Genomic DNA, 26,545 nt, shown 5'->3' with positions numbered 1-26,545 from the left:
AAACCATTCCGAAACGACGTTAGACGGAGGCGGGAGATTTAAATGCCCATGAAGCAAGTGGACAATAGTTAACCTTCGGATATTAACATTAACCGTCAACACCGTAAATTTGGATCTCAAATGGGCCGGAAAAAGTGGTGCTTTTATTTCTCTTCTTCATTGCGACTCCGGTTGATCTTTGGCCGGAATGGGCCGCTATAAAATGGTATTTCCACAACACACAGTTTCCCACACCCGGCATGCACCGGGGGGGAATTGATCACGGTTGGGTAAGCTTGACGGCGCAGTGTGCTTTGTAGTTGATTTATTTCACTCCTTCATTCGGGTGTCATAAAGTAACCGCTGGTCGTGGTGGCCAAAGTGGTGGCAACCTGTTGAAGTGGGCTGTAAAAGTGTTACTATTTTATTGGTAGCTGGTGGCAAGGTATGGGTTGCACCGTGTTCACTTTCCATTTTCTAATGAGATTGCATCATGCGATGCTGTCAAATCGTTGGCCCTGTGATGTGTTGTGGCAGCATAATTTGTCCAGATTAATGCTTTTATGTATTATGTTTTATTGGGTCTTAACCACACTTCTTGATTTTTTTACCGAATCAGGCCAGCTGTGTGTATGATAAGCTATCGTCTTCACCGCACGTACTAATCGAGATCATGCATGACTACTTTACAACATTGTAGCCCACACCACACCCTGAGAGACCCCAAAAAAAATCAAATGATAAAAGTCAACCATTAAGCACCAAAACCCACCGAAAATAGCAAAATTCCAACAGCAAAACCAACGAAAAAAAAATCTCTCGTAGACAAAACTGTAACTCGTAACATGGTCGTAAAAACGAAAGTGTTAACTAGAAGCAGCAGCAAAAAAATACGATAGCACGATGCAAACATGATAACACCTTACGCGCGAACTTTTGCGCAACGTCAAAACAAACCAAATCGAGGGCACTGTCAAAACAGCAGGAAGCGTAGCAAGTTTTGGGTCGAAAATGGTTGCAAAAAAAGGCAAACAAAATCTAAAGCAAAAAACCATAATCGTACACCAGGGCAGTTATTTTATCGCTTCAATCGTAAAGCAACAGATACAGTACCATACATCATCAGTTCGCTAATTAATGATGCATCGCAAAGCAGTTCGCATGGAAGCCGTGTGCGACTAAATTCGCTAAGTAGTAGTGAGGTAAAGGGAGGAGAAATAAAAAAAAACACACATTACTAGGCTTCAGTGGTTCGTGACGGCAAAATAGCACCGGAAAGTGCGCAAAGAGTGAAACCGGCTGCCTGCAATGGAGGACCCGCTTACTAAAGGGGTCCGAAAATGGTATACATCGCACACGCACACCATTCTGTAACACGTAGTGAGCTGTACAACGAGTGAGAGCGAAACAGAGAGAATGAGAGCGAGAGCGAGAGAGTGCGAAGAAGGATGCTTTTGGCAAGCGCCGGTAATAAACGATCGCGTACGTGAGCAAGGTGTGCGAACGAGAAAGCAAAATGGTTGGTGTGAGTGAGAGATGTGCAAAACAAAAAGTGACCTACCGCAAAAATTCACGAGCGCATGCGCTTTTTTGCATGAAGTAACACCACACACACACACAGGCCCTTACGTACTGATCCAATGTTGGTTTTAGGGCACGAAAGGCATACGGTAACGATGGAAGGGTTTTGTGTAAAGGGAGCGCATATATCCTGCTGGTTTACACGCACACAAGCGTGGGGACGCGTGCCCCAAATAAAAGGGGACCCTCGCAGAATGACGTGCCGTGATAGGGTAGGATGGAGCGAAATTGCTCAGCTGTCAAATTCATTTTTGGCGAATGAAGATCATCTTTCGTTCAGCTTAAAAATTTTACAATTCATAAAATAATTCATGAAATGTGTTGTTATCACTAGAATTATCGAGCATTTTTAAATTTGTTTATTGGCTATTTATAAAAAATTTTGAAGAGCTGAACTCTATTGCATTGTGTTTTGGAGCTTTTACTATAGAATAGATATGTACAAGTTAAACTTCAACTAAGGTAGAATTGTTTAAAATAAATGCGATCGGCAGAAAATATAACAATCAAAATTACTGAGCAAAAAGTTCTAGTGTTATTAGAAAGCCGTCTAAAAGAAGTAACACTTACTACATTTATCAAAGTTGTTAAAGCAAGGTGAACCTATTTATTTATTTCTTAATTTCACATTGTTGGGAGTCTTGTTGAAATCTAAGAATTATTCAAATGTAAATTACTAAATATAATATAAGATAAGCACTAAGCTGAACCTGAAACTTCACAGCAATAACACTTCTAGGTTTTGGAGTTCTTTTTGGAAAAGAACTGTGCCCTGCTTTGCCCTAAATACTCCAAGAAGTTACACACCGAAAGCCGGTCCCGCAAAGTTTCTGCTACGTGGAGAGGAATTGCGTCGCGCAATGTGTCTTCACTCTCTATTTTCTTCATTCCTTTCCTCTCTCTCCGATCTCTTTGATTCTATCATTGCTGTAATGCTCAAAATGATAACGATGTAATCTATCTTCATTAGCGAAAATATAACCTTTTTAACACTATTTGTTCCCCAATTGCAAGGTTCGTTTCTTGATGCTCTATGGCAATGGACGGCCCAACTGTAGCATCCACCATCATTTCGTAACGTAAACAAACCCGTGGCCAAAATGGCTCCCACTTTGCAAGACGCGTAACGCGTACCCCGCAGCGTTACACACCCGTAACGGACTGTTGTAACTCGCGATTGCTAGCAAAACAGCTGGAGTGAGATGTGGTTGTGTGATTGTTTTTTTTTCTTTCTTCGAACTGGGGAACCCAAAACGGGGATCCGAAGCCAAATTGCCACACACATATACACACACAGCACCCCACTTGCTACTTCAACCCCGGCCGCCTCCATTTTGCCAGCGAGATTTAATAATGATGTGCGCGGCGCTGGCGCAGGAAGGCCCGGCAATGTCGGAAGACCACGGAGGAGAAGGTGTTTTTAATGTTGGCGATCGAACCGGGTTTTACGGGCGATGGAGCGATGGAGCACATAGACGACACATAGAACAGGCGAGAGTGAGAGAGTGAGAGATATTAGCTGCGTTCGTCCAGCGCGCACCATCCGCGCACCAACATAATGTTTAGAGACAAAAGGCGACGAAGTAGACGAAGAAGAAGTTGAAGCCTGGAAAGGAAAACGGTTTCTCCTGTAAATATGGGGGGCGGGGGGGGAGGTATGGTTGTGGGGAACCACCTACCCATCCGCTCCCCTGCACCCACAATCTCGCACCATCGCGGATCGTTCGCTACCTTCGATCCGATGGTCTTTATGTTGTTGCCTTGAGCATGGTTTTTAGCTTCCCAGGAGTGGGCGAAAGGGAGCGATGGGTGGCCGGGTGGGCAGAGCTGCTGCTTGGTGTTGCGAACTGGCGACACAACTGGTGGGTGGTGGGGCGACACCGCGTGCAGGGTGCGGATTTAATGGCGCAGAGGGAAATATTGTGTACGGTGGCCCCATTCCAGTGGCCCCATCCAGTGTTGAGAGCTTGCATGGATTCTGGAACCATGTGCGTGTATGTGTGTGTGTGTGTATGGATGCAGTTTTGTGCTTGTGCGATGGGTTTGTGTTCACTTCATTTCCCTTCGCTCCATCGGTGCGGTGTATTGGTGATCTTAAATTTTATGCTCATGCATTCGAGAGCAAAATGAGGGTGAACAAAAAAATGGGAGGCAGGCATCCCCATCGGAGGGTTTGGAGGGATGTTGGTGCGGTTCGCTATATTACAGTTATTATGAATACTTTCCAGCGGGGTTGTTTCTCTTTTCTTTTCCCCTTTTGTGTTTCCTTTTTGTGCTGGTGTGCAGTTCTGGAGAAACTTAGATTTGCAACCGCTGTGCCAGTGCATTGTAATAAACCAAAACACAGTATTATTTATAGCAACGCTTCTAATTATGGTATACATAAAGTAGAAGTATGCTAACATGTTTTTGTGTAATGTCTTTTAAAACTATTTAGTTTATGTTTTTGCTTACTTTTCACACTAAACATTTTATTTCAAACTTGAGAAATATAGTACCAAGACGTAATTGGAAATAACACAAAGAAACTTAACATTGCTCTGTGACAATGAAAAAATATGTGCAAAAACAAGGAAACAATACAAAAAAGTCTTTAATATGCATGCAATCGAGTGAAATAACGTTGAATATTCGGCTACTCTGACAGTTTGTACTGTACTTGTCAAAAAGGACAATACATACTAAAGCCGCTTACCTTTTAGAGCCTCTTTTTCTTTGTATTGTAGTATGACATGATACAAATATGTGGCACGCGTACCATGATTTCTTATCGTTCCACATGTCCACAGCTGTATGCGTACTGCTGCAAGAGCCCACTAACGTCATAAAAGAACAATTTGAAGTGAAACTACCAGCGAAATGTATCGAAGAGGGTGGAAGGACGTGTCTGGCCGTTGCGAGCGGATCAAAAATGAGGCAAATCATTTCAATCACAAAACCCAATACAGCGATTGCTACTGCCAATGCACTAGAAGCACTGGGCCATTTGCTGAATCACCTTCGGCCGTGTCTTCACTTCGCGTTAAGGGCGACCACCACCGTTGGGCGGTGGGCAAAAGCGCATCGGAATGTTTGTTGATTTTGTAGCGACTTGTAGTACGGCGGGTCGCTTCATTCGCCTCGGAACGAAACGCATCGGAAAATCAGCTGCTGCTGTTGCTGTTGATGCTGCCCGTTACTACCCGTTATTATGTAGCACACGGCTCGGCAATCTTACGCACACCAACGCACCATCCTGCCATTGCCGAGCCCCCACCCGAAAAACCATCGTGCGAGCGAGACGGCAAACAAACAAACAACTTCCTACCCGCTCGCACCGTGGTTGCCCACACACGCACACACACTCATGCGCGCGCTCGCTCGCTGCCAACCGCCACACAAAGAAACGGGAAGCCATCGCGCTGCATTCGCTTCGGGTGGGGTGGGGGTGTTTGATTTTTGGGAAGGGATGAACCAGCACGAATGAACCTGCTCGGATGAATTCGGAGGGGAAATCATGTGCCGACACGGGGCTCACACCACTACCAACGCAACCGCACCGACCCGAGCCGGAGCGGTCCGCTACGGTAGCGTACGGTACGGGCTCGCCATTTTAAATTTGACTTCTGCCGAGGGTAAAGGTTTTTCCGCTCCGGGGTTTCATTTATTCGAACGTACAGCTGTGCAGCGCATAACCACACTGTTTTGCAAAAACAAAAACGAAAACAAAATCACAAAAACGGCCGGCATCGGAAGCACGCATCATCGCAAACCGTACGTACTTCGCCTGTGAACCGTGCGCGTTTTTCCGGTTGTGCATTAACTGCTCTGTTTGTTTGCTGAGTGTTGCTGGTCGGGTGGCGTTGTGTACGGTCCCGGCACAGGCAGTGCGTGGGCGGAAAACAGTGGTGTCTTTAAAAAAATAGCCACAAAACGGGCCCAGAACCGTGTAAAACGTGCTGGCAAACGTGACAGAACACACCAAAACCAACGCCTATTCTATGCCTGCTTTGTTGGCACGTCCGGCAAACGGTTCGAGCTAGTGCCGGTGGGTTATGTGTATGTGTGTCCGCCGCATTCCAGTTCAGTCGGTCACAGTAGCAACCGCAACGAAAAAAACAAAACAAAACCTCGTGAAACAGTGCGAAAAGGGTATAAATGTGTGATGGTGCAAAAGGTAGAGAAACAATCGCAGTAGCTATCGCTCCAACGAGTCCTTCGCCAGTGTCGTTTCTCGGTGGTTGAGTCCTGTTACCTATCGCGGTGCTGTAACGTTTGGAACAGCCCGCCACAATACCCAGTGTTTCGCACACCCGCAGGGTAGAAGAAATCTAATTGTGTTTGTGTGTGACGGGTGTCGAACGGTAAGGGTGGGTCGTGGCGAACATTAACGCAGGACCTACGTCAACAGTCACCGGCAGGCGGTGAGAGAAGTGAGTCGCGCTCAAGCTACCAGCTAATAGAAGTTTTGGTGTACGAGGTTCTACATCACGTACATAGTGCCGAATTGAACGCTTAAGAAAAGGAGGAAGAAGGAAAGGAAGGAAGAAAACAAAAAGACAATATATAAACCGAACCCCGCTCCAAAAGTTTCGGCAAAGCCCTTCCTGCACATGCCGAATAATGTTACTGAGCAGCAGGATCGGAACAAGTGTGTACGATCTACTACTACTGCCACTGTTGCAGCGCGACGATGTTGCACTTGCTGAAGCCGCTGGTCCACTCGCTACTACGCTACACGGTGCTGTGACGTGCTTGTCATCGTTGTCGCTAGCCGGAATCGGTAACCAGGCCACGGTCGCGGGCCTGCCACTGTTCGAAGGTGCTGACCACTGTCAGCTGCTACTGGCGCACGAAGCGCTCGCCTGTCGTCCGACACTGTTTGCGACCGGTGGTGGTGCCGGTGGTTCGACTCCGTGCGGCAAAAGCTCGATTAACGAAGCCTACTACAATCTGGACAAGTTGTTCGCGTAGTGCCAGCGTTAGTGCGTGAGAGAGAATACGAAAACTGAGTGAGTTTTGAAGAATAGGCAAAGAATAAACCTCCTGAAACGTGAACGTGTTGTCGGTGGAAAGTGTATTACGGTCCTTCCCAAGTTTAACTGCATTTGGTGTTTGTGCGTGTTGTGCTTTGTGTATGCAGCGAAGAGAATTTGCCAATTCGGGCAAGAAAAATACCAGTGCGTTTATGTGGTGCAACAATTAGATGCGAAAGATCGCAGTAACAAAAGTCAGGTGTGTGGTATACGAATGTTTGCACAGTGATGGTTTGAGTGAAAAGCGAATTGTGGTGGTTGAAAAAAAAGGAAGTAAAAAAAGGGTATCTGGTGGAAAAGAAATTCATCCCCCCCGAAAGTAGGCAGAGCCATCAAGTGTGTGGCAAAACCATACAGAAGCGTGATCGCAATTGTTTCACCCGTGCGTATTTGTGTGTGCGTGTGCAAGTGTACGTTATGTGCCGTTTCGATTGTGCCGAAAGGTAGAAAGTGAGTGAGTGCGAAGCCATTGTTGATCGCGGAAAAATAATCACTGTGATTTTGGAGTTCCGTTCCGTACGGATTTGTGCATTTGTGGTGGAGATATTGAAACTGAGCTAACAGCCGGGAACATCTCGAGATATTTGGAGAAGGGTAACAGACAAGGCGGAGATTATTGAAAGAAGAACAAAACCATAAACACCCCGTCCGAACAGCGACCCCAGCAGCGATCGATCGCCCCACAACCGGCCACCCATATGAAAAAGTACTTTCTCAACAAAATGTCCACCGGCAAGCGTCTGGCGAAGCGCTCGATCGTGGGTACGCGCGTCTGTGCGCCCGGGACCGACGGTATCTGGTACTCGGGCAAGATCGAGTTCGTCAAAACGGCGACGGACCAGCAGAAGGAGCAACCGGGCCGTACCGGGACGGGCGGCGGCAGCGGGGGCAGCAACTTCCTGCCCGGGTTGACAACGCCCGCCCGCTACACCGTGCTGTTCGACAACATGAAGGACGGTGCCCGGCTCGGGCTGGCCCGAGAGTTCCGCGAGACCGAGCTGATCGGGCGCGGCTTTCGCACGATCGCGGACGTGAAGCTGAAACCGGGCCAGAAGGTGTTCCTCACGTACAACGGGCGGGAGAATACTGGCGAGGTGATCGCACACGACGATCTGAAGGATGAGGTGAAGGTGCGCATTGCCGGTGCGGCGAACGGTGCTGCTCAGGAGGTTAGTATGGGTTGGAGGGTTTTTTTTCCAGTTTAGCATATCAGCTTGTAGTTCGAAGATTGGACACCATGTGGACATGAGGATACCATCATTTTCGTATCTTAATCTCTTCGGTCATTAAATATCAATCTGTGCTTCGTTTTTGGAATTTTTCTTGTTTATATGAAGATTTGGAATGTATACTGCTATCCTGTATGTCCAGAGGATTACCAGACATTGTTCTGTCCTTAGGTTATTGTGAGTCACATTGGCTTGTTTGTGTTTGTGGACACAGTCTTCGACTAAGTTGAGTTATTCAGATCTCAAAATTATCCTTCTTCACTTACCGCTCATCACATACCTTATTCTTTTGACTTTTCAATGACTTCCAAGGTTATCGAGCGAAATATCTGGAGGTGCCTTGTACTTTGGGCACTTCAACAGCTTGTATCCAGTCAATAGCTGCTCCATTTTAAATATATGCCAATGCGGAAAGTTTGCAATTCTTTCTTCAGTTCAAGTTTTCAACAAAAAATGGGTGAAAATCCTTAATTATCGTCACACTCTAAGAATAGAAATACTTGCGGATTACAACCTATATTTGGATAACCAAAAAAGGATCTTTTCACAACATTTAGTCGTCCATAGAACTGAAATAGGGTGTGTGTGTGTTTGGGTTTTTTTTTTCTTGAGAAACTATGTTCTGCTAGATTTTTAGTCAAAACTCCATCGTTCCCAATTTGGGCTGTTACTATTTACTACATTGCACGAGCGCAGTATGTCCGTGCGAGTCGTCCCTACTCCACATACAAGCTATGTAAGTGTTACTCACAAAAGTAGGTCAAGGAGAAGCGCGACCCGTTACAACGCTACCTATCTCTACGTTTACATACGAAGAAGAAGCAAACAACGAATCGCACACACACATCCAAAAAGAGGAGCAGACTGATCATTCCTGTTGGTGTGAGCAGCCGAGAACGATTGAAACACAATAGAAGGATCCCTTCCCGGTGCACTGTGGCAGGAAAAGGGACGGAGCATTGCCAGCGGTTGCAAATAGATCCAATATGGCGGTGGCACCTCTAGAACGGGTGCACGAATCCACTGTAACGCGTTACAACGAGATATGGCAGATGGAAAAGTAGGTCAATCCTCCTCCTTCCAGTGCCAATAAACGAAACCCGAGGCAAGTGCATGCGCGTACGCCTGCCCGTGTGTGCCCGTGCGCTTCAATGTATGGGTGCGTCTTGGTGTGGGTACGAACAGGGAATAACCGGGTGCCCTTTTCACAGGGTAGTGAGAAAATGGTGCGTGCGCGATATTACCCTGTTTGAGGGTTGGTTTTTTTTGTTGTCGTGCAGACCGACGCACTAAAGGGGGATCGTTCCCATTTGTGACCCAATTCTGGCTCGGTGTGTACATATATACAACAACGCGTATCCCGAAACATACTCACCGAACCTACGCTAACAAACTCTATGTAAATCCCGCGGGGTTTGTTTGCCAGAAACAATGCAACAATACTGCTGGAATGTAATCAGAACTATGGTGGAAGTTGGAATAATTCCCAGAATTCTATTTCTGATCACGTTTTTGCACTATCAATTTAATCTTTTGCCGTTTAGCATAGCTTTGGGTTGTGACTTGCGTACCTGGATGGTAGGGCGCTTGCTCCGAAGAAAAATGCAAAAAAGCATGTAACTTACACGGCCAGGTCCTGGCAACACTGTTGAAATATAGGTTAAGGTCGAAATAAGGTCACAGCAAAGAGGAAGACCAAATGTTGAAAGCGAACGCGAAGCAGAGCGAAGATTGCACGCGAGATATTATGTGCATAAGACGCGAGCGAAGTAATACGAAGCACCAGGAGCCTCCATCGTGTCGGCCAAACCTTGGCAGAGGACGTACCGAGCAGCTAGCAGTTTTCAGGTCACGGTAGTTTTTTTTTCGGTTGGATTTCAATTTTATGTGCTTGATTTTATAAAACTGGGTTATGCAGTAAGTGGTGGCTGGCGCGTGCAAGTGTGTGGTGGATGATTGTTCTACCAGCGTGTCCTTTTTTGGGCATCCATGGCGTAGGGTAAGTGTTTTGCAAGTCGCCATTCCGTTCTGGTTGCAAGTTGCTTAAAACTGGAGCAAACAAATTACAAAACCTTTGATTGGCTGGCAGTGATTTGTGCTGTGGCGTATATTGATTAAACGGTGGTTGACGGGTGGCAGCAATGACAACCCTTAGGTGCAGCGGGATAAAGCACCGGCCAACAGGCATACAAACACCAGGCGAAAGAAAAAAACCCTTCGACAACCGATAGCACACTCGTTCACGTTCAATTGAATAAATCTAAACGCAAAAAGGCAACGGGTTCAATACTCCAGCGATGGCCACGTGAGGTGCTGCTTTGCCTGTGTCCCATTTTTTTGCCATCCGTATACATTCGTTATGTTACTGAACTCGACCTTTTTGTTTTAAGTCTTGCTGTTTTTCTCCTTTAGTCGTCTGTTCTGTGGAGGTTTTTTTTTTTGTTTGTTTGCTTTGTTCCATTTTGTTCGATCCTCCGTGTTCGTCGGTTTTCGTAGTTCATCGGCACTGATTTCGACGCGTTCGCAATCATTTAGTCTGTTCAATCGCGATCGTTTGATAGGTCCAGGCACACACACACCCACAAACACGGACAATCGTTCGATCGTCGACCCGTATGTTCATTGATCTGCCGGGTGACTGGCGGTTGTTGACGGTAGTTCTTGTTCCACTGACAGCCACACTATGGTGATCGATCTCTGTTCAGCACGATTGGCATGCTGTAAAACATTGCTAATTCTAATGTGAGAAAATAGTGCTAATGCAATATTTAAAGCATCTAATTACACCATATAATCCCGCTTTGGTGAAGTTTAGTCATGCTCCTTTAATTCCCCTCTTCTGGTTTTAATTCTTAATTTGTGTTTCCTACCCGGTCCTTTACCTTTTTCGAGCGTGTGGTTCTAATTTACTTCGTGAATTGCCGTGTTTTACCATCACTGGTGTGATACATATTCAATTACTTGAGTGTGTGTGTGTTTGTGTGTGTTTTCCTTTATCACCCGGACGTTATCGATGGAGAAGCAACAAAACCAGTCGTTAGACTGCAGTCGCATTGCAATGTGTTAATTATAATACAATTTTTTTTTCGTTTCACTAAAAAAAAAACTCTCCCACACACTGCTACACATGATCGCGCATACGAAATGCCCGCTCGGTCGATGATGGTCGGTTCTAATAAATCTGCACCCCGCATGCGACCGGAGGTGTCATGCGGTTGTCGCGGATGGCGATGGCATTCGCTATTTTTATCGATACACCGATACCCACACAAACGCGCGAATGCAGCGAATCAACCGGCCGTTGCGAGGTGACCGTTACGGTGCGTTACGTTCGTTGCAGGAAGGTGCGGGAACGTATTTACCTCCATCGTGCGCGTTCGTTTGCCGGTCACCGGTCATCTGCTCCGTCCCGGGGTTGGTTGGATGTCCGCTTCTTTCCGCTCCTCACCACCCCTAACCTCTCAACTTCCCCGTCGTTCTCCGTTGGACATGCATCAGCCCGTTGGCTGATTGCAGTTCGGATGGTTGTGAATGTCACCAAGTCGATGGTGGCTTCCCAGTTGCTCTGTTTGACGGAATTGCACTTGTTTGCTTCTTTCGCGAGCATTTGTTTTCTTCGCTCGCTGCTATCGTCAGGCTGCCTGTCATACTATCTCGTTTTCACCGAAATGTCACTCTCAACACCCTTCCCCAAGTTCGGTTTCTTTTATGAATGTTTGTTTGTTTGTTTTTTTCTTTTGTGTGGACTGTTTCGTAACCACCCGCTAATATTCAGTTCGTGTTCGTGTGTGTTTTTTTTATTGTTGTTGCCGTTATATGTTTATACGTTTGTTTGTATGTCGTTGCGTTACGGAGCACCCATCGCCCCACAGTGCCACCTTCCGCACGGTGTGTCTGCGCCCACACTGCAGCTGACGGACGGGTCTGTCCTTCAAAAAATCCAATGACCGACCTTCAACTCGCTCGAGAACCTCCCCCAATCCCCGACACGATGGTGACGGTCGTTATGCAGTTTTACAGATTGCGTTATTTTCTTGTTCGCTCCGTTGCACTCTTCTTCCCAATTCCCGAATGTGTTTGCTGTTTGCCTTGCAGCAGAGGGAGTGTTTGCGTAAATTCGCTAAACAGTGCAACCGTTTCTAGCTCCACCGCCTGGCACGGGGTGATTGATTTCGCACCGCCGAGTGCACGGGCCTGATGCGACAACAAAGACGCAGTTTTGAACAGAAGATATGATCAAGCTATTTGTAACGAGTGCAACGCGGTGGATCAGCACAATTTGTTCAAGCAGCAGCCATTTGGGCACAATTGGTGATATTGTTGAGCTACCGCAAAAGTTTCTTATACTAGATATTTCGGTAATTCATCAGAGTTCTGAAAATAAGCGACCCTCCTGCACGCCGATAGCTAAAATAATGGCAAATAAATATCAATGAACCGGGTGGCGAGTCAACCTGGCTCCACGACAGGTTGCTGATGCTATTTCCGTCCCTAGCGAATCCTACGTTGTATCCACCGCCTGCGGATCTCATACTCCACTGGTCAAGTGGTTTCTTTTTTCACCTCGCTACGAAGGCGAATGCGTTTTACCCCGTGACGTCAGAGTGTGAGGGCCCAACGACAGCTTCTCCGACACCGCGCACGCCAACATTCGTTGCGTATGATTATGGGACTATTTTTAAACCCAATCTTCCCACCCCCGGGGTGGGAAGAAGCGTACAACAAACAACCACAACACCTTGCAGTTGACGAAGGCGAAGGCGTCCTATGGACGGTTATGGTGCTTCCTCCCCTTTTGCAGGCATATCTCCCTTCCGGTGCTCTGCGGCGCTTGTTCGCTGCTGCTACTGCTGCGCGGTTGGAGAAAATCAACCGCAGCAGTTCAGTGGTGCTGCTGCCTTGCATTCGACGTATACCGGGCGCTATTTATACACTTACAGTGCGTAGGGACGCCACGTACGGACGATGAATCGCCAAATCGAGCAGCCAAACATGTGATATTGCAATATAGAGCGCGGTGAAGCGAATGATAAACACCAAGTACTCGCGAAAGGTTGTGTGTTTAATGATATAGAAGACACACATGAAGCGTACATTATTCCTTCCAAAAAGTAGTTATTAGGAAATAAAATATAAGATTTACAGCACAATAATGATGTCCCATTCTTTGGAGCTTAACCATGACTTATCTGGGTGAATGTTCAACAGAAATTAATTACTGATAACGAGGTTGCTTTTTGGAGGTTCGACAAACAAATAATGTGTCCTTTGTAAGAGAAATAAAATATCTACCACCTTCCAACCGCATTGACAAAGTAACCCCAGGGTGGCAATAAATTTCCATCCTGCTGCCTCGATGGTGCTATAGCGATTAATGTAGGCTTCAATGCATCTGGGCTGCTGCTCTAAATAAAATATCATCTGGATAGTTCGGTGGTTCCGGTTAAACTGGTGCTGAGCAGGAGTACATGCCGTCATCGAGACATCGAAGCGATTGTTCGTACGTCCGGCACCCATCGGTTTGAGCTCTCCGTGACCTTTACGCAATGGTTTAAGCGCGACATTTTAGCCTGAGTGACTCTGCGGTGCTTCCCTTTTGCTGTCCAGCCCCCGGCACTAGCCATTTTGGTGAAGCCCGATTTCCTTCCCGAGCCTGAAAGGGCAAGGCCGATGGCTACGAATCGTAACAAATCGAGAGATAATGAAAGTGGATGCGCAGGAAGAATAACCGGACCCACAGAGGGGGTGCAAAATCTGGACAGCATGCAAGAACCGCTCTAAAGTGGACCGCACACCAACCATCGGCAAGGACTGTGCTTATGCTGAGCCCATTTGGGGCCGCTTTGGGGAATGCCCGAAATGCTTACGTCATCGTGTGTAATCATCGCGTCATGGTTTATTTTTCGCATCGCCGGTTACCGGTTTGCGAGCGAGTTCGCCTTGAAAGATGCTCCGATCTCGGCGCTCCGTGAGGTACGATAGTACGTGACGGACCACTTGTTGTTGTGGTTTCCGTAGCCCTGCTTATGGTAGCGGTAGCGTTGGTAAAGGCACAGAAAGGCACGAAACAAAAGGCCCTGCCGAGCGACCAACGACTAGACCTTGAGGTAGTCCGAATGGTCGACCATCCCCAAAACGGCCTGTAGCGAACTACACCCTTTGCATAATAGTGTGGCGATCCGGGATCGTGGTGGAAGTGTTGGTGCGGGGATGGTTGAGATCGTGACACGATACGCGAATGTAAACAAACCAATTGGCAAGATCTGAACCACCGCACGTCCGAACGCGGAAGGATTTGCGTATGAATTAGTGATCGAACATCGGACGGGAGCTGCGAGAGCCCGTACAAACGCGTAGCAGGCCTCTGTTACGCGTTCCGAGTCCCTGCTCAAAATAAAGTTGTGCGTATGTGCGTGTACCAGCTTCGATGGCTGCCGGGGGTTTGTCCCAGTGAACTCGCCCGCTTGTCGTGGTACTGCGAAGGTACAAGGTTTGTTGGACTTTCGGGAGTGTTGTGTTTTTGACGCAGTTGATACTGTATATTTATGACGCCACTTTGCCACGCACACACACACACACACATACAGACAGCCCCCTACAGTCGGCTCGCTGCTGATATTATGCTAATGAGCCGGGATCGATACACCGGGGAACGGCGAGGGGTAGTTTAATACCCTCAAGGCGAGCGAGCCTTGGGCCTTAATTAGCCCGCGGAGCTGCGTGGACTTTGCAAAAGCCCAAGAGGAGGGGTTTTTGTTTTAATTTCACACTGCGCGCCATCCATTTACGAGTGACGGTTAACAGTGGCACCGAGCGCGAGGTCATTAGTTTCACGAAATTTGCGATCAAAACAGAGAGGCAACAAAAATTCGTAACTCGCTCGTGTTGCAACGTTTGTTTTGCTTCATCCAACTATGGCTACCGGTTGACCTCTAAAATTAATATTTCTTTTGCAGTGTGTGTGTGTGTGTGTGTGTGTGTGTGTGTGTGTGTGTGTGTGTGGGTTTGTACGTTTGTTTTTGCTACTGTACAATAAATTTTTCTGAAGGTGCGTGCGCAACCTTCAAACATTGGCAAGCGGTTCCAAATGTTGGGATGGGATCACCTTTTGCTCAACATAACGGCACCCGATGGAATGTGGGACGAATGTTTTGTGCCACCAAAAAATATGGCTGCCGTCACCTTTTTTTGTACAATACGGAAGTATTCTCACAGAGTAACCATTGGGGGTTTGATTGCTTTGCAAAAACTGATCCAACTCCTCGAGTGGCAAAACTCGAGTTCACGGCAAAATCCTCGTCTCTTTAAAATTACACTTCTCACCAAAAATATAGACCGCAATGCAATGCAATAAGGCAACAAAATCATTCTGCTCATAAGGGGCCGAAACGAATTTTAATGCCGCCTCTTGCAAGAAACCTCTGTGACACCGTTTGGTGCGTAAACAAGCTCTAACCCAAGTGGCGGACGGCAAACAACAACGCAGCGTCATATAATACGCAACGCTGAGCTGGAACCGTTTTGTTTTATTCTTCCTACTGGCGTCTTGCTCACGCAGCCGATGAAACCTTTGTTCACAGCGCCGGCCGGCCGGCTTCTAACGCCGGGAGTTGGAAGTACGGCGTATGTTTGCTGGTGATGACGATCCGACCCGCGACAAGAGTTGCGCAAACAAATTCCTCCCCCCCCCCAACACACACACTCGTACGTGTACCTACAATAATACAATCGAACGACCGAGAACGGTGTCTGAATGAGGGAAGGGGGTTTTATTTTGCGTGATAAGGGTCTTCCATGATGCTTGCCGGTACACGGCAAGAATGTCCGGTCCGGTGTATGACGTCAGCAGACACGAAAGCATACGGAAGATGCTTTTTTTTACGCGCCCCATAGTTGTTAAAATTTTATAAATCTTTTTTTTTCTTCTTCTTTCTTTGGGTGAAACTATCACCCCTACCCTGTAAAAGGTTTAAACCACCCCGGTGTAGACGGTGACAACGTTATCATTCGCTGTCTGACGGCCTTGAAAACAATATAACGAACACCGGACCGCTTCTTTTTCTCCCTTTTCCGTACGCAATTTGTGTGGGGTGGGTGACGGGGGAGGGGGTTAGTTTGTGTGGGGGTGTGCGTGTATGTGCGTGTACGTTTATGCGAGGGAGTTCGTACTCCAGTTCTCAAAAGCGACTGCCACTCCCCGGCCCGATGAACGTACGCAGCCCGCAGAATGATCCGCTGGCGGCTGCATACGTTGCTTGATCATGCGCACTGAGCATGTGGCGTGCCGTTGTCAGACTGTTTAAGCCGAACCGGTTGCCGATAGTTCCAAGGTCGGTCGGTTCGATCGATTCAATCACGATATCGGTTCGCCAAGCTGACGATCGCATCCGCAGCGACAAGTCCGTCATATTTAACATTCATCCCCAGAGTGGCTGTATCGCTCGGGTGCAGCCAAAAACGCGCATCGGAATGGTGCGCTGGCTTTGTTTTGTTTCGCCTGGTCTGGCTGTATTTTTAGTCGCGTTTCACATTTACCAGTTCAGTACCGGGTAGCGCATAGACAACCGCACCCACACGCTCACAAACACACGCGCGCGCACTACTCCGGCGCAGAGGGCACATGTAAATAAAAGCGCCCCCAAAAAACGATGATGGTTATTGCCATCAACATCATCATCGACTGCTCCGTTTCGTCCGGCTACACTCGAGGGATGAAGATCAGAATGGGTTGGCCTGCTGCCAGCCGTGTTGACCATCACCGGCCGGCTTTCACGTGACTTTGTGTGTGTTGGTATTTTGATTCTTAACCCATTCTAAGTCTTCATTCGCCGGTCGCGCGGATCGCGCTGATGTTCATTCTTTGCGCTTGATTGTGGATAGTTTGTGCTCTCCCAACCCCCGGTATGTTGATTAAGCGAGAAAGACGCAGCGAACCCGCAAAGCAATAGGAAACCGTCCCTAACGCTGGTCCGCTGGTCGACGATGTGCCCTTTGTCCGATTGTGCGTACTTGTTGTGTTGCTGCGCAATGTCACACCAACACGTCCGTCGGTCACTCGCAATCAACATCGCTTTGGGTCGATTGGTAGGCATGAGTTCATGAGTACATGGCGCGGGATGTGCGAGGGTGTGTAATGTTAAGGGTGAACTGATCATTGAACGAATCACGCACACATCCACGGGTGAGCGGGTGCGCGCGCACACCACTGGGCGTCATTGGTGGCGTGTGGAATTCTGCCTGCCCGTGAGCTTTGTACAAATATCTACGCAATACATGACGTGCCTCAGTCCGTCAGTTTGCATCATTGATTGCATTCACCGGTAGACGAAAAAAAGAAAAGAAGTAGACGAAATAAGCGTACGGGCGGCTTCTTGTGTGGTTGCAATTTAGGACCCTGTCACCCTGTAAATAGCTTGACCCAGCTTGACCCTTGCTTTGTAGGTAAATTGTTCCTCCATATTACAACACCAATTTACTGTGCATAATGTTTCGGGCCGGTGCCGGTTGTACCAAATGATTGACGACCTACCCGGCACAAAACGGAACGGAAACCGGCACGTAACACGCCCTCCATTAATACGCTTGCGAAGGAGTCTCCCGCCCGGAAGTGTTATGGCTGGCTTTTCGTTCACTTCGTTCCGCTTGCTTCCGGTGTTGGTTTGACAGACGCGCGTATGAAAATAGTACTTAATGCCCGCACCCGATCGCGCCCTATCAGGTAGATGAAGGGGGGGCGACGAGAAATGATTGCTACTTTCACCGCCACCGTCATTCATTTTGGTGGGAAACAAAAGGGGGTTCGCATTGCAGTGTGGATTTGTTGTTTGAAAAACCATCTTCGAGCATTAATGTATGCTTGTTTCACCAACAGGCTCTACCGGAACTGTACTAACTGTAATGATGCTTCAATCACATCAACTAAACCAGTGAAGTTGAGCGATGCATCACCAAGAACGCGATATCGAAACGAACGCTTCAATATGTCCGTAGAATGTAATGATTTGTAGTTTCGCTCACTGATCGCACACTTCCGGTGTGACGTGACGAAAAACAAAAGGGCACCACTTTCTCGCTCCTAGCAGCAGGTGCGCAAGGATCCAAGACGCGATCAGCGTTGCGCATCACCGATTCCCGACAAAACGCTTCCTGTTGCGCGCGTTGGAAGGGGACGTGGTGCCGTGCCGGTTGAATTTACATCCTTCCCATGCACCTCAGCGTACGTGTGTGTTTGTCATTTTTCCCCCTTCTGCTTTTGTTGTGATACGGAAATGGTTTTGTTTGCTTCGAAACTAATGCTATTTACACTGCCCATCGGGCTGTATGTATTTCGTGTCGTAATTTTGTTTCCTTGTTGAATTTCTTTCGCTATGCAATGCAAACGTTATTGTTGTATTATATGTTAAATTGAAAATGCAAACAAATTGAAGGATGTTTGACTTAATTTGTCCTCTATCTCTCTCTCTCGCTGATTTTAAAACATTTCGATAAAATGTGTACATTTTGGGCCGATTGGTCGCAACATTCTCTATTTTAATAATAGATTTCAGTTTTTTAGGCCAGATAATGTTAAAAAATAACACAAAAGAACTTATTGTTAATAAACTTTCAATATAATAGTTTCAAAATGTAATGAAAATCCTTTTGAATTTGCTTTAAATTTGGTTATTTAAATTTGATAATAACTGAGGTTCAACCGCATTGATGTAATAAATTTAAATTACCTTTCATTCTTTTTTTTAGTGACTGATGGTAAAAGTTACAACATTAAAGAATAAAAGTAAATAAAAGTCAAGCGATAACGAACGATCAGCAATGACTACTGCTGATCGCGAACAATATCAGCAATCATAATGGCGATAGCATGGAAACCGGGTGTTGGGTGGGAACACAAATGAAAGCATCAGTGAGTGGAAAACATGAAATGGCTAAAAAAATGGTTAATTTTGATTATACCGCTCCTTGTCCCACGCCCTTTGCCATATGGCGGTTTGGTGGAAAAGGAGTTACAGGAAAACAAAAACGCAAACAATTTCCAAACCGCCACGCAACCGCGGCGCTGGGAAACATGCGTTTCATCCCCCCCCAAAAGCTAATAAAATGATATGGAAAATACTCACACGAACAACGACCCCTTCCCTCCACCCCATTATGCCGCCTGTATGGGAAGCGGCCATGTTGGGAATGTTGGGGGATGTTTAAAGTTAACAAAAAACACACTTTGATAGCAAAAAAAAAAGAAAATCACCACTCCCGAACCACCATCTTCGCTAACCTGCTTAGATGATGGGAAAGAAAGTGGAGAGAACAAAAATCAAACATTATGCGTAGCCGCTGCCGGACGCTACGCACCGTCTCCGCTGTCATCGTCTGGGCGCACGATGCGCACGAACTGTTGCGCGACCGGACCGGCCAAAGATAACGGTGTTTTTTCGCTGTCGTCTTGAAGATTTGTAGAAGAAGAGAAAAAAAACCGCAAGACACTGCCAGCCAGCCACACACACACACACAAACGCAGAAAGTGATCGTGGGCCACAGCTCATCAGCGAGCATCCGGGCGGGCACGCACCGTTGACGATGCGCGTAAATGCCCCAATCCAGCGCTGCGTAGAGTCGAAAGCGAAGGTAGAAACACACTGGAGGCAAAAGTACGCCCGGCACAGCCCAAACACAACGGCGCATCCGAACGCAACACAGAAAACCGTTGCTTTTTCGCGGCTGGCGTCGCTTGCGTAGCCATTTCTTAGACAACGTTTTCCTCTGCTAGAGTCCAGCCCCACCATCCCCACCCACCGCGTGGCGCACCCGCTTTTGTTTTCCTCGGGCTGGTTGTGGGCCAGCGCTGTTTGCTGAGATTGTGCTTCCCCGGTCGGGGCCCATTCCCGCAAACGCAGGTCCGGTGGAACTGTAAAAGCGGGTTTTGGAATGAAAAGCTTTAGCATCGAATTTTAGATGCTTTGAATTTGAGGTCAGCGAAGTCAGAAAAAAAAAACCACATACACACATACAATACGCACACAGCCGCAAAATAGTGCGTGCTTTTCGCTATGAAAAATCGGTGCGTGAAGAGACCACTAGTTCATCAGTTCTTTCGTTTTTCCAAACTGCGAACAGCGTTTTTCGATTTCAGTACGAAAACATTTCAATCCAACTGACGGCCATTTTAATTTAACTCGCAGCCATTTTGATTTCCATGAATAAAAAAAAAACAACTATCAAAAAAGTATAATTTTTATCACTTATAATTGACAGTCCAACTATCATTTGAACGCTCATTTTCTGTTAACTTTTTTCTCGTTTCTCACTCACCGCATTTACGATGCAAACGGTCTTTACGTTTGCAAAGCTTTCTCCCCGGGAGGTGTCCATCAAATGGAGTCCGATCGTGGAATGGCAATGGCGATTTATCGCCCATCTGCTGGCCATGAATTTTAGCAGCGAAGCCATTTTAGATAAATGGCTTCCCTCTGTCATCTTCAACGGTGAAACTGTCACGTTCCTGCTGCAGCGCTTGATTTGAACGCTGGTGCGATGATTGGTACAACTATTCGCTCTCGCTAACATCACCTTCCGTAGCGTTTGCCAGCGGTGCATAAGGAAATTTATTAGTTACAACTCTTGTTTTTTCTCCTCCACCCTTGGCAAATCTCTTTCGCTTGTTTGACTCCTTGCAACTGTTATGCAATTGCGCGGATCGCAAACACACTGGCCAACGGATAAAATGGTGATCGCTTTCGGATCGCTGCCCTAAGAAAAGCTTCGCCAATGGCCGATGGGCACCGTGCTTTCCCGTGTATGGTTTTCTTCCTTTTTAGCCCCACCATCGTTATGCGTGCGATCATTGCGTACATTGGAAATAACGGCATATTGTGGCAATAAAAAAAACAACCCCCCTCGAGAAGACACACACACATCCCCGTAGCTGGTCTTTTCACGAGGTCGTATTTTTTTCAAAAATCAGAAGGGGATGAAGCGACTCCACGCTTCTCGCCACTGCAGTGATTTGATGATGAGCTGCTGGTGGTGGTATGGGTTTTTATTATATTTTTATTTTGATTTCCTCTCATTTGATCCCATGCTGCGCTTAATGTTATTCTTTTCATTTCACTTTATCGCGGCTACCTTGTGCCTGCCGCAGCAAGCGACAACCTCGCCACTTGTAATCAAACTTTCACCCGATTTTGATTACAATATGTTCATTTTCTTACTCACGGTTTTGACAAGCACGCAGCAGTAAAAAAAAAAGGAAACAACAAAGGTTTTAAAAACCATCCCCAATGTACCTGAAGTCGTGTCGAGTCAGGCGCACACAAACGACGGGAACCTTTGCCGGAAAGGGGGGTTCACGGGTGTTGTTGGTGTTCATTTGGATAGGTTATCTTAACGTTCCCTTAACCCTTCAGCCATGTATCCGCTGTTTACCGTTTGTTTGCCGTTAAATTTCTTCATCACCGTAGAACCGAACACGATCAGTTGTACGATTATCAACGGCTAACAAGCCTTTTGCATCGGGGTTTTTTAAACCAACGAATCATTTTTTTTTGAAATATTCATCTCTAATCTGTATCCCGCTTATTATGTGCGTGAGTGGCCAAGTAAATCAACCCCTGTTTGTCGCACCACAACCTGTGACGAAACGGCAGCCCAGTGTGGTTAGACTTTTAAAAAATGGCCTCAGAAGGGATAGTTTGGCTGAGAGTTTTCTACCTGCTGTCGGTTGTCCCTTTCGTCTATTACTGGCATTCCATCCTAACTCGCGCTCTCTTTCTCTCTACAGCGACAACATTTCATTCATCATCATCAGCCCTTTCTTCATTTCATTTTGTAGTGTGACCCCAATTTTAACACTACCAATCTCAGGTCCCACATCGAACATCACCTATCTGTTGCTCCAAGATCTTTATTTCATCAAACAGAAACAACAACCACACGCGTGTGAGATGGGGCGAGTATTGGTGGGAGGGGATGAAAAGTGGGAGCGCATTTCCCTTTCGAAAAGCACTCAATCCTGGACGAAAGCCCATCTACTGACCACGTCGCAGTAAGGTAAATAATGGCGGACTAATGCAACCCAACACTTTGACAGATATTCAAATGTTACATCGCCACTCACTGAGGATGAAGATGCTACGTTGATGCTTAACTTCATTTCTGCTTGAATCAAGCGGATTTTTGCACTCACATGTACGGAACAGGGGAAACATCGTGAGTTTTTAACAGAACAATTAAAACAGAACTTCAATATTTAGTCTGGCAATATTTTTGGAAAGAGCTCGGGACATGATCGACGAGCGCTTAAGAAAATTGTAGTTTGCGATACTTATTAGCGTTTCATAAAAATATGGAATCTGGAATTTCAAAAATGATGAAAACACCTCAAACTACTAATAAAAACTGGTCACGTACTAGAAAGCTATGTAAAGTGTATCTGATGAACATATGATTCCAATCGGTTCACAGGTCTTCTAGAAATTCGAACTTAAAGTGTACGCGTTTTCGCATGGCAATAAGTTTAAACTTTGGGCAGTAATAGAGAAAGTTCAATGAAAAATATTTGATATTTTCCATTCCAAATATGCTGCCTGTATAACTCCCCTCAGCTGGGAGTTGTGTAAGTTTAAGATGTATATTTTTGTCGAGTTCTGCACTTTGTGCACATTATTTGTGCAATAATTATGAGAAAATATTGCTCCACACTCTTCCACCTCCCTCGCTTTGCCTGAAAAAGTGTGCGAAAAAGCGATAACATCTGACATTAACCAAAATGGCGAATAGATAGACGAGTTTCGATGAGCATAGAGGAAAATGAATGGAATAAAGTTTTCGTCGTGTTATTTAGCTGGGGCAAAACGAAAAGAAAAAAATACTGAAAGGGAACCAGCCGGTGTGGAAAAGTGAGAAAAAGTGAGAGGCGCTTTTTCCTTCGTTTACTTCTTCTTCTTCTTCTGTTTGTTAACTCGACACTCGTCTAGCCACGGCGACGATCGATTGCCGGTTGGCGATGGAATGCGGCAGAAGAAATGGAGCGCCCAACCAAAGATGATCTCCAACGCATGGAGGTTTCTGCGTTGTTGTTTTCGTTCATTTTATTTATTCTTCTTCTTCTTCTTCTTTTCTTCTTCTTTTTTGGACCATACTTTTGTACCGTTTTGGCAAGCGGTTTGGTAGTGGTGGAATAAGAATGGGGATTTTGCCGGCATTTTGGTTACTCAATCAAAAAGTGCACTTTTGCACCTCTGGTTGCTTTGCTTTTGGGAATGTTCGCGCGATTGAAGATCGAAAGGCTTGCGTGAAGTCGAGATAGAGAGAGAGAGAGAGAGAGAAGAAGGGAGAAAGGAGTAGGAGACTACTGTTACCGTTACGTCGTTGTGTTGAAATAGTTCACAGTGCTTACGAACCGAGGAGCGCCGTGTTTTTCCAGCGCGCATCTTCTTCCGCCATTGCTGCGAAATGAATGTGCGCGCAACCCCACCGGCCAAAGGTTTCGTAAGCATGCTTCTACGCTGCATGGCAAATCTGACGTAAGTGTGTCACGGGTTAGCGGAACAAAACTTTTCTTGCGACCAGGCATTGATTTTCCACTCCGCCGACATGGACATGGGCAAACTTTCATGTCGTTTCATGACGTTCCTTCAAAACCATGTACGTGGAAAAGCTTAACTATAGTTATATCAACAACCCCCTCGATCGAAACGCACATTATACATCCGTTGACCTCCTGCTATTGTGCACTAACGGGGGTTTGAATGGCTGCCATAAGGTCATAACGAGTTGGTAAAAAAAAAAGCACCACACCACCTGGCAGGAAGCGGTTACAATTAATTGTGTCTCCATGCGTGTATCCCACCGGAATGTCTGATCAGTTTTCCCGCTTTCATCACTGCTAGAGCTTCACAGACAAAAAAAAACAACACATTTACATTTATATTCTGTACGCAACGGATTTGAAAGTGTGCAGCGCACGATCGCTGCACCGTGGATTAAGTGATGCGACGCGAAGACATCGCTTTTCCACCAAAGCGGCTGTCGTCAGGTTGTCAGGCTGCCCATCCGTGCTCGGAATGGGGCAACACAGAAAAAAAAAACAGTTCGCCAAAACCCTAAAGGCTAGTTGCAGGGAGTTTAAAGTTTTGCTTTTGTTTCATGTCGGTTATTCGTAGCCTCCCCTCCAAGCGCCTCCACTTCATCCCGACCCCGGTGCATTATGCGTGCAGTGCATGACAAATCCTCGTTTCGCGGTGGATGGAGTGATTAAACTAAAAACAAATAAAAAAAACACTATTTTTTAAGGCAAAAAAACAACACTCGACACGAAGCGTTTATGGCCACCTGGACGAAAAAAAAGGGAGCAGACAGACAGAGCAGGAACTCTTGAGAAAATTGCAACCTCGCGCAATAATTACCACTTTTGCCCCGTACTGCCATCTGGCGTCGGGGCCGACCGTGTCCGTGCTTGTACCTTGTCGGTGTAAGGGTTTTGCAGTTTTGCATGTACGGCATGTACGGCTGCAGTTAACCTAAATAATGAATTAAACAGAACAACAGTACACAGAAATTTTGCGTAAAAGAAGCAAGAAACAAAAAAAATAATAATAAAACGTAACACAAACACTTTCGTAACAAGTGACTTCAAGCTGCTTGAACAAACGTGTTAATTAGCTCTTTGTTTGTACAGCAAGCAAGCAGCGAAACTGTTTATTGTTTGTGGTGTGCTTAAAAACATTAACAAAACAGAGCCAATATGCCTGTAAGGATTGTTTTGTTTACATGCAACAAATTGCTTTAGATTTTGTGAGCTTTTTTGTTGCATCTATAGTTGTCTATGTGAGATAATCGTCAAATTAAGTGGACAATACACTGTTTATATTGGCGAGATAAAGAAATATAACTTTAACTCCTTGCTGCTACTTCATCTCTCGTCCTTTTCATCTTCCCTACGGTGTGCAATTTAAATGCAAATGCACTTTCATGTGTGAAATATGCCAATAATGACAGTTAAAGTCAAATAGGCCGGACTGCACTCCGATCCTGCAGCCATCCACAAACGAAAAAAAAACTTATTATTAAAAATTAACCCATTTGCCTTTTGTTTTTCTTGCGCTATTGTGTGTTTGTTGGCATTTGCATTTGGTTTTTGGTACGGGAGATACGTATGGGAAAATATGGCCCCCGGCTCTCTTCAATATTGTTTCCTACATTACTTTCTGTTTTGTCACGCAATTGCATACATAATTACATGCAACCGTATGGTTTACCTTAGTTTGCTTTTGGTTTTTGTTTCGAAGTTGTTGCTGCAAATACAATTTGCATTTTTTGGCAGTGCAAGCCAAGCCAATTACATATCGCCGCAGAACGGCTCAATGAATCGTGCCGGTACGCGTTGTGATGTGTGTGAAATAATTACTTCGCCATAGCACAACCGACGCTATTTCTGGAGATTTTTCACTGCTCCTGCTGATGGGCAAAAGGCTGCACACAAACACCATCCAAGCCAGGGCGCTATTCCACTCCGCGCACAACCTAATGCCTTTCGGGGCCGAACTATTAGCGAACGATGGAGACGCACAGTCGGTTCCATTTTTTTTTTTGTTCCACCCCGATCCAAGCTAATAACTGCATTTGACCGAATGGGAAGGAAAAAGAGGGGCAACGCAAGAGACGGGCATACTGCACAAGCGAACAAGAAAGCCGGCACTTATGCCGGTTGCAATTTTGTTCTAAATATTCAATCAAGCGGCACACGAGCGCAAAAATCGAAGGCGCCTCAGTCGACGGTGGTGGTGACCTAATCGTGTGGCAAATGAAAAAAAATGCATTCAGTGCAGCGGTTCTGTGGGTCCACTGGACCGACTGCCACTGGGTGAGTTTTATGTCTTGCAAATGGAACCCGAGTCGAGTGGTTTGGCGCAAGGCGATGAAAGCAAACCATACACCACACAATATTTATTTTCGTACTTTGCTACCAGTGGTGAACTTTGCCACAAATTAGTTTGCTGTTTGATGTTTCTATTTTCCAGATTCCTTTAACATCGTCTTCGCTTACTGTAAGTCCTATTTGGAACTATTAGTGTACAAAGCAGAAAATCCACTCCACACCAATTTTCCTTCCATTACAGTGTTATTTGGCGGCTCGTTGATTTATCTACCTCGTTTGCTTTCCGAACACACGGCCGCTATGTGAAGGACGCCGAACAATGTGGTCCGGCCGGTTGGGGTCGATTGATTCACGCACCGATCAGCAGCGAACCAGATCGTACCGCTTGGTGTTGCGGAGGGATCGAACAGATCGTCCCACCCGGCCGCAACACCACCTTTCGCTCCCTTTACTCGCCATTATGGCCGCGGCGCGCTTCGATGGTAAAGTTCTGCACCCACCGACCCACCGAAGGGCGGGAAAACAGCAACCTTCACATACCAACCAACTCGCTCGGCCGCGTTCGACACCGTGTGTTTTAAGATTTTTCTTGCCCACAGTGCCCGGCTGCCCTTTTCCGTTTAATAAAATTTGATCGACCTTCGTGCGTGTGTGTGCGTGTGGTTAGGAAATTATTTCGAGGTTGTTGTTGTTGTTTTTTTTCTCTCCTTTCATATCTACATACATTTTTCCCACCATGGTTTCGCGGGGTTTCATTTATCATTTTCAATTGCTGCTGTCACCTCGCACGACGGTAACGGTGGTTTGTGTATGTGTGTGGTTGTTTTTTGTTTCATCTCACTTCCTAACATACGCCGTGCGTAACGCAC

General features: G+C 46.3%; 1 protein-coding gene across 1 annotated transcript in view; it reads left to right on the top strand.

Moving 5' to 3' along the window:
- Positions 1–7,273: 7,273 nt before the first annotated feature.
- The window catches only part of LOC128719714 (zinc finger protein 395), an 85,035-nt gene continuing 65,763 nt past the window's right edge, over positions 7,274–26,545 (top strand). Inside the window, exon 1 of the mRNA XM_053813343.1 lies at positions 7,274–7,744. Coding sequence (XP_053669318.1) covers positions 7,274–7,744 — 471 coding nt within the window. The remainder of the gene's footprint in view (positions 7,745–26,545) is intronic.

The sequence above is a fragment of the Anopheles marshallii genome, chromosome 2, assembly GCF_943734725.1.
Source record: "Anopheles marshallii chromosome 2, idAnoMarsDA_429_01, whole genome shotgun sequence".
In the NCBI taxonomy this organism is placed as follows: Eukaryota; Metazoa; Arthropoda; class Insecta; order Diptera; family Culicidae; genus Anopheles; species Anopheles marshallii.
Note: the sequence above shows the minus strand (reverse complement) of the source record. Positions and strands in the feature narration are given on the sequence as shown.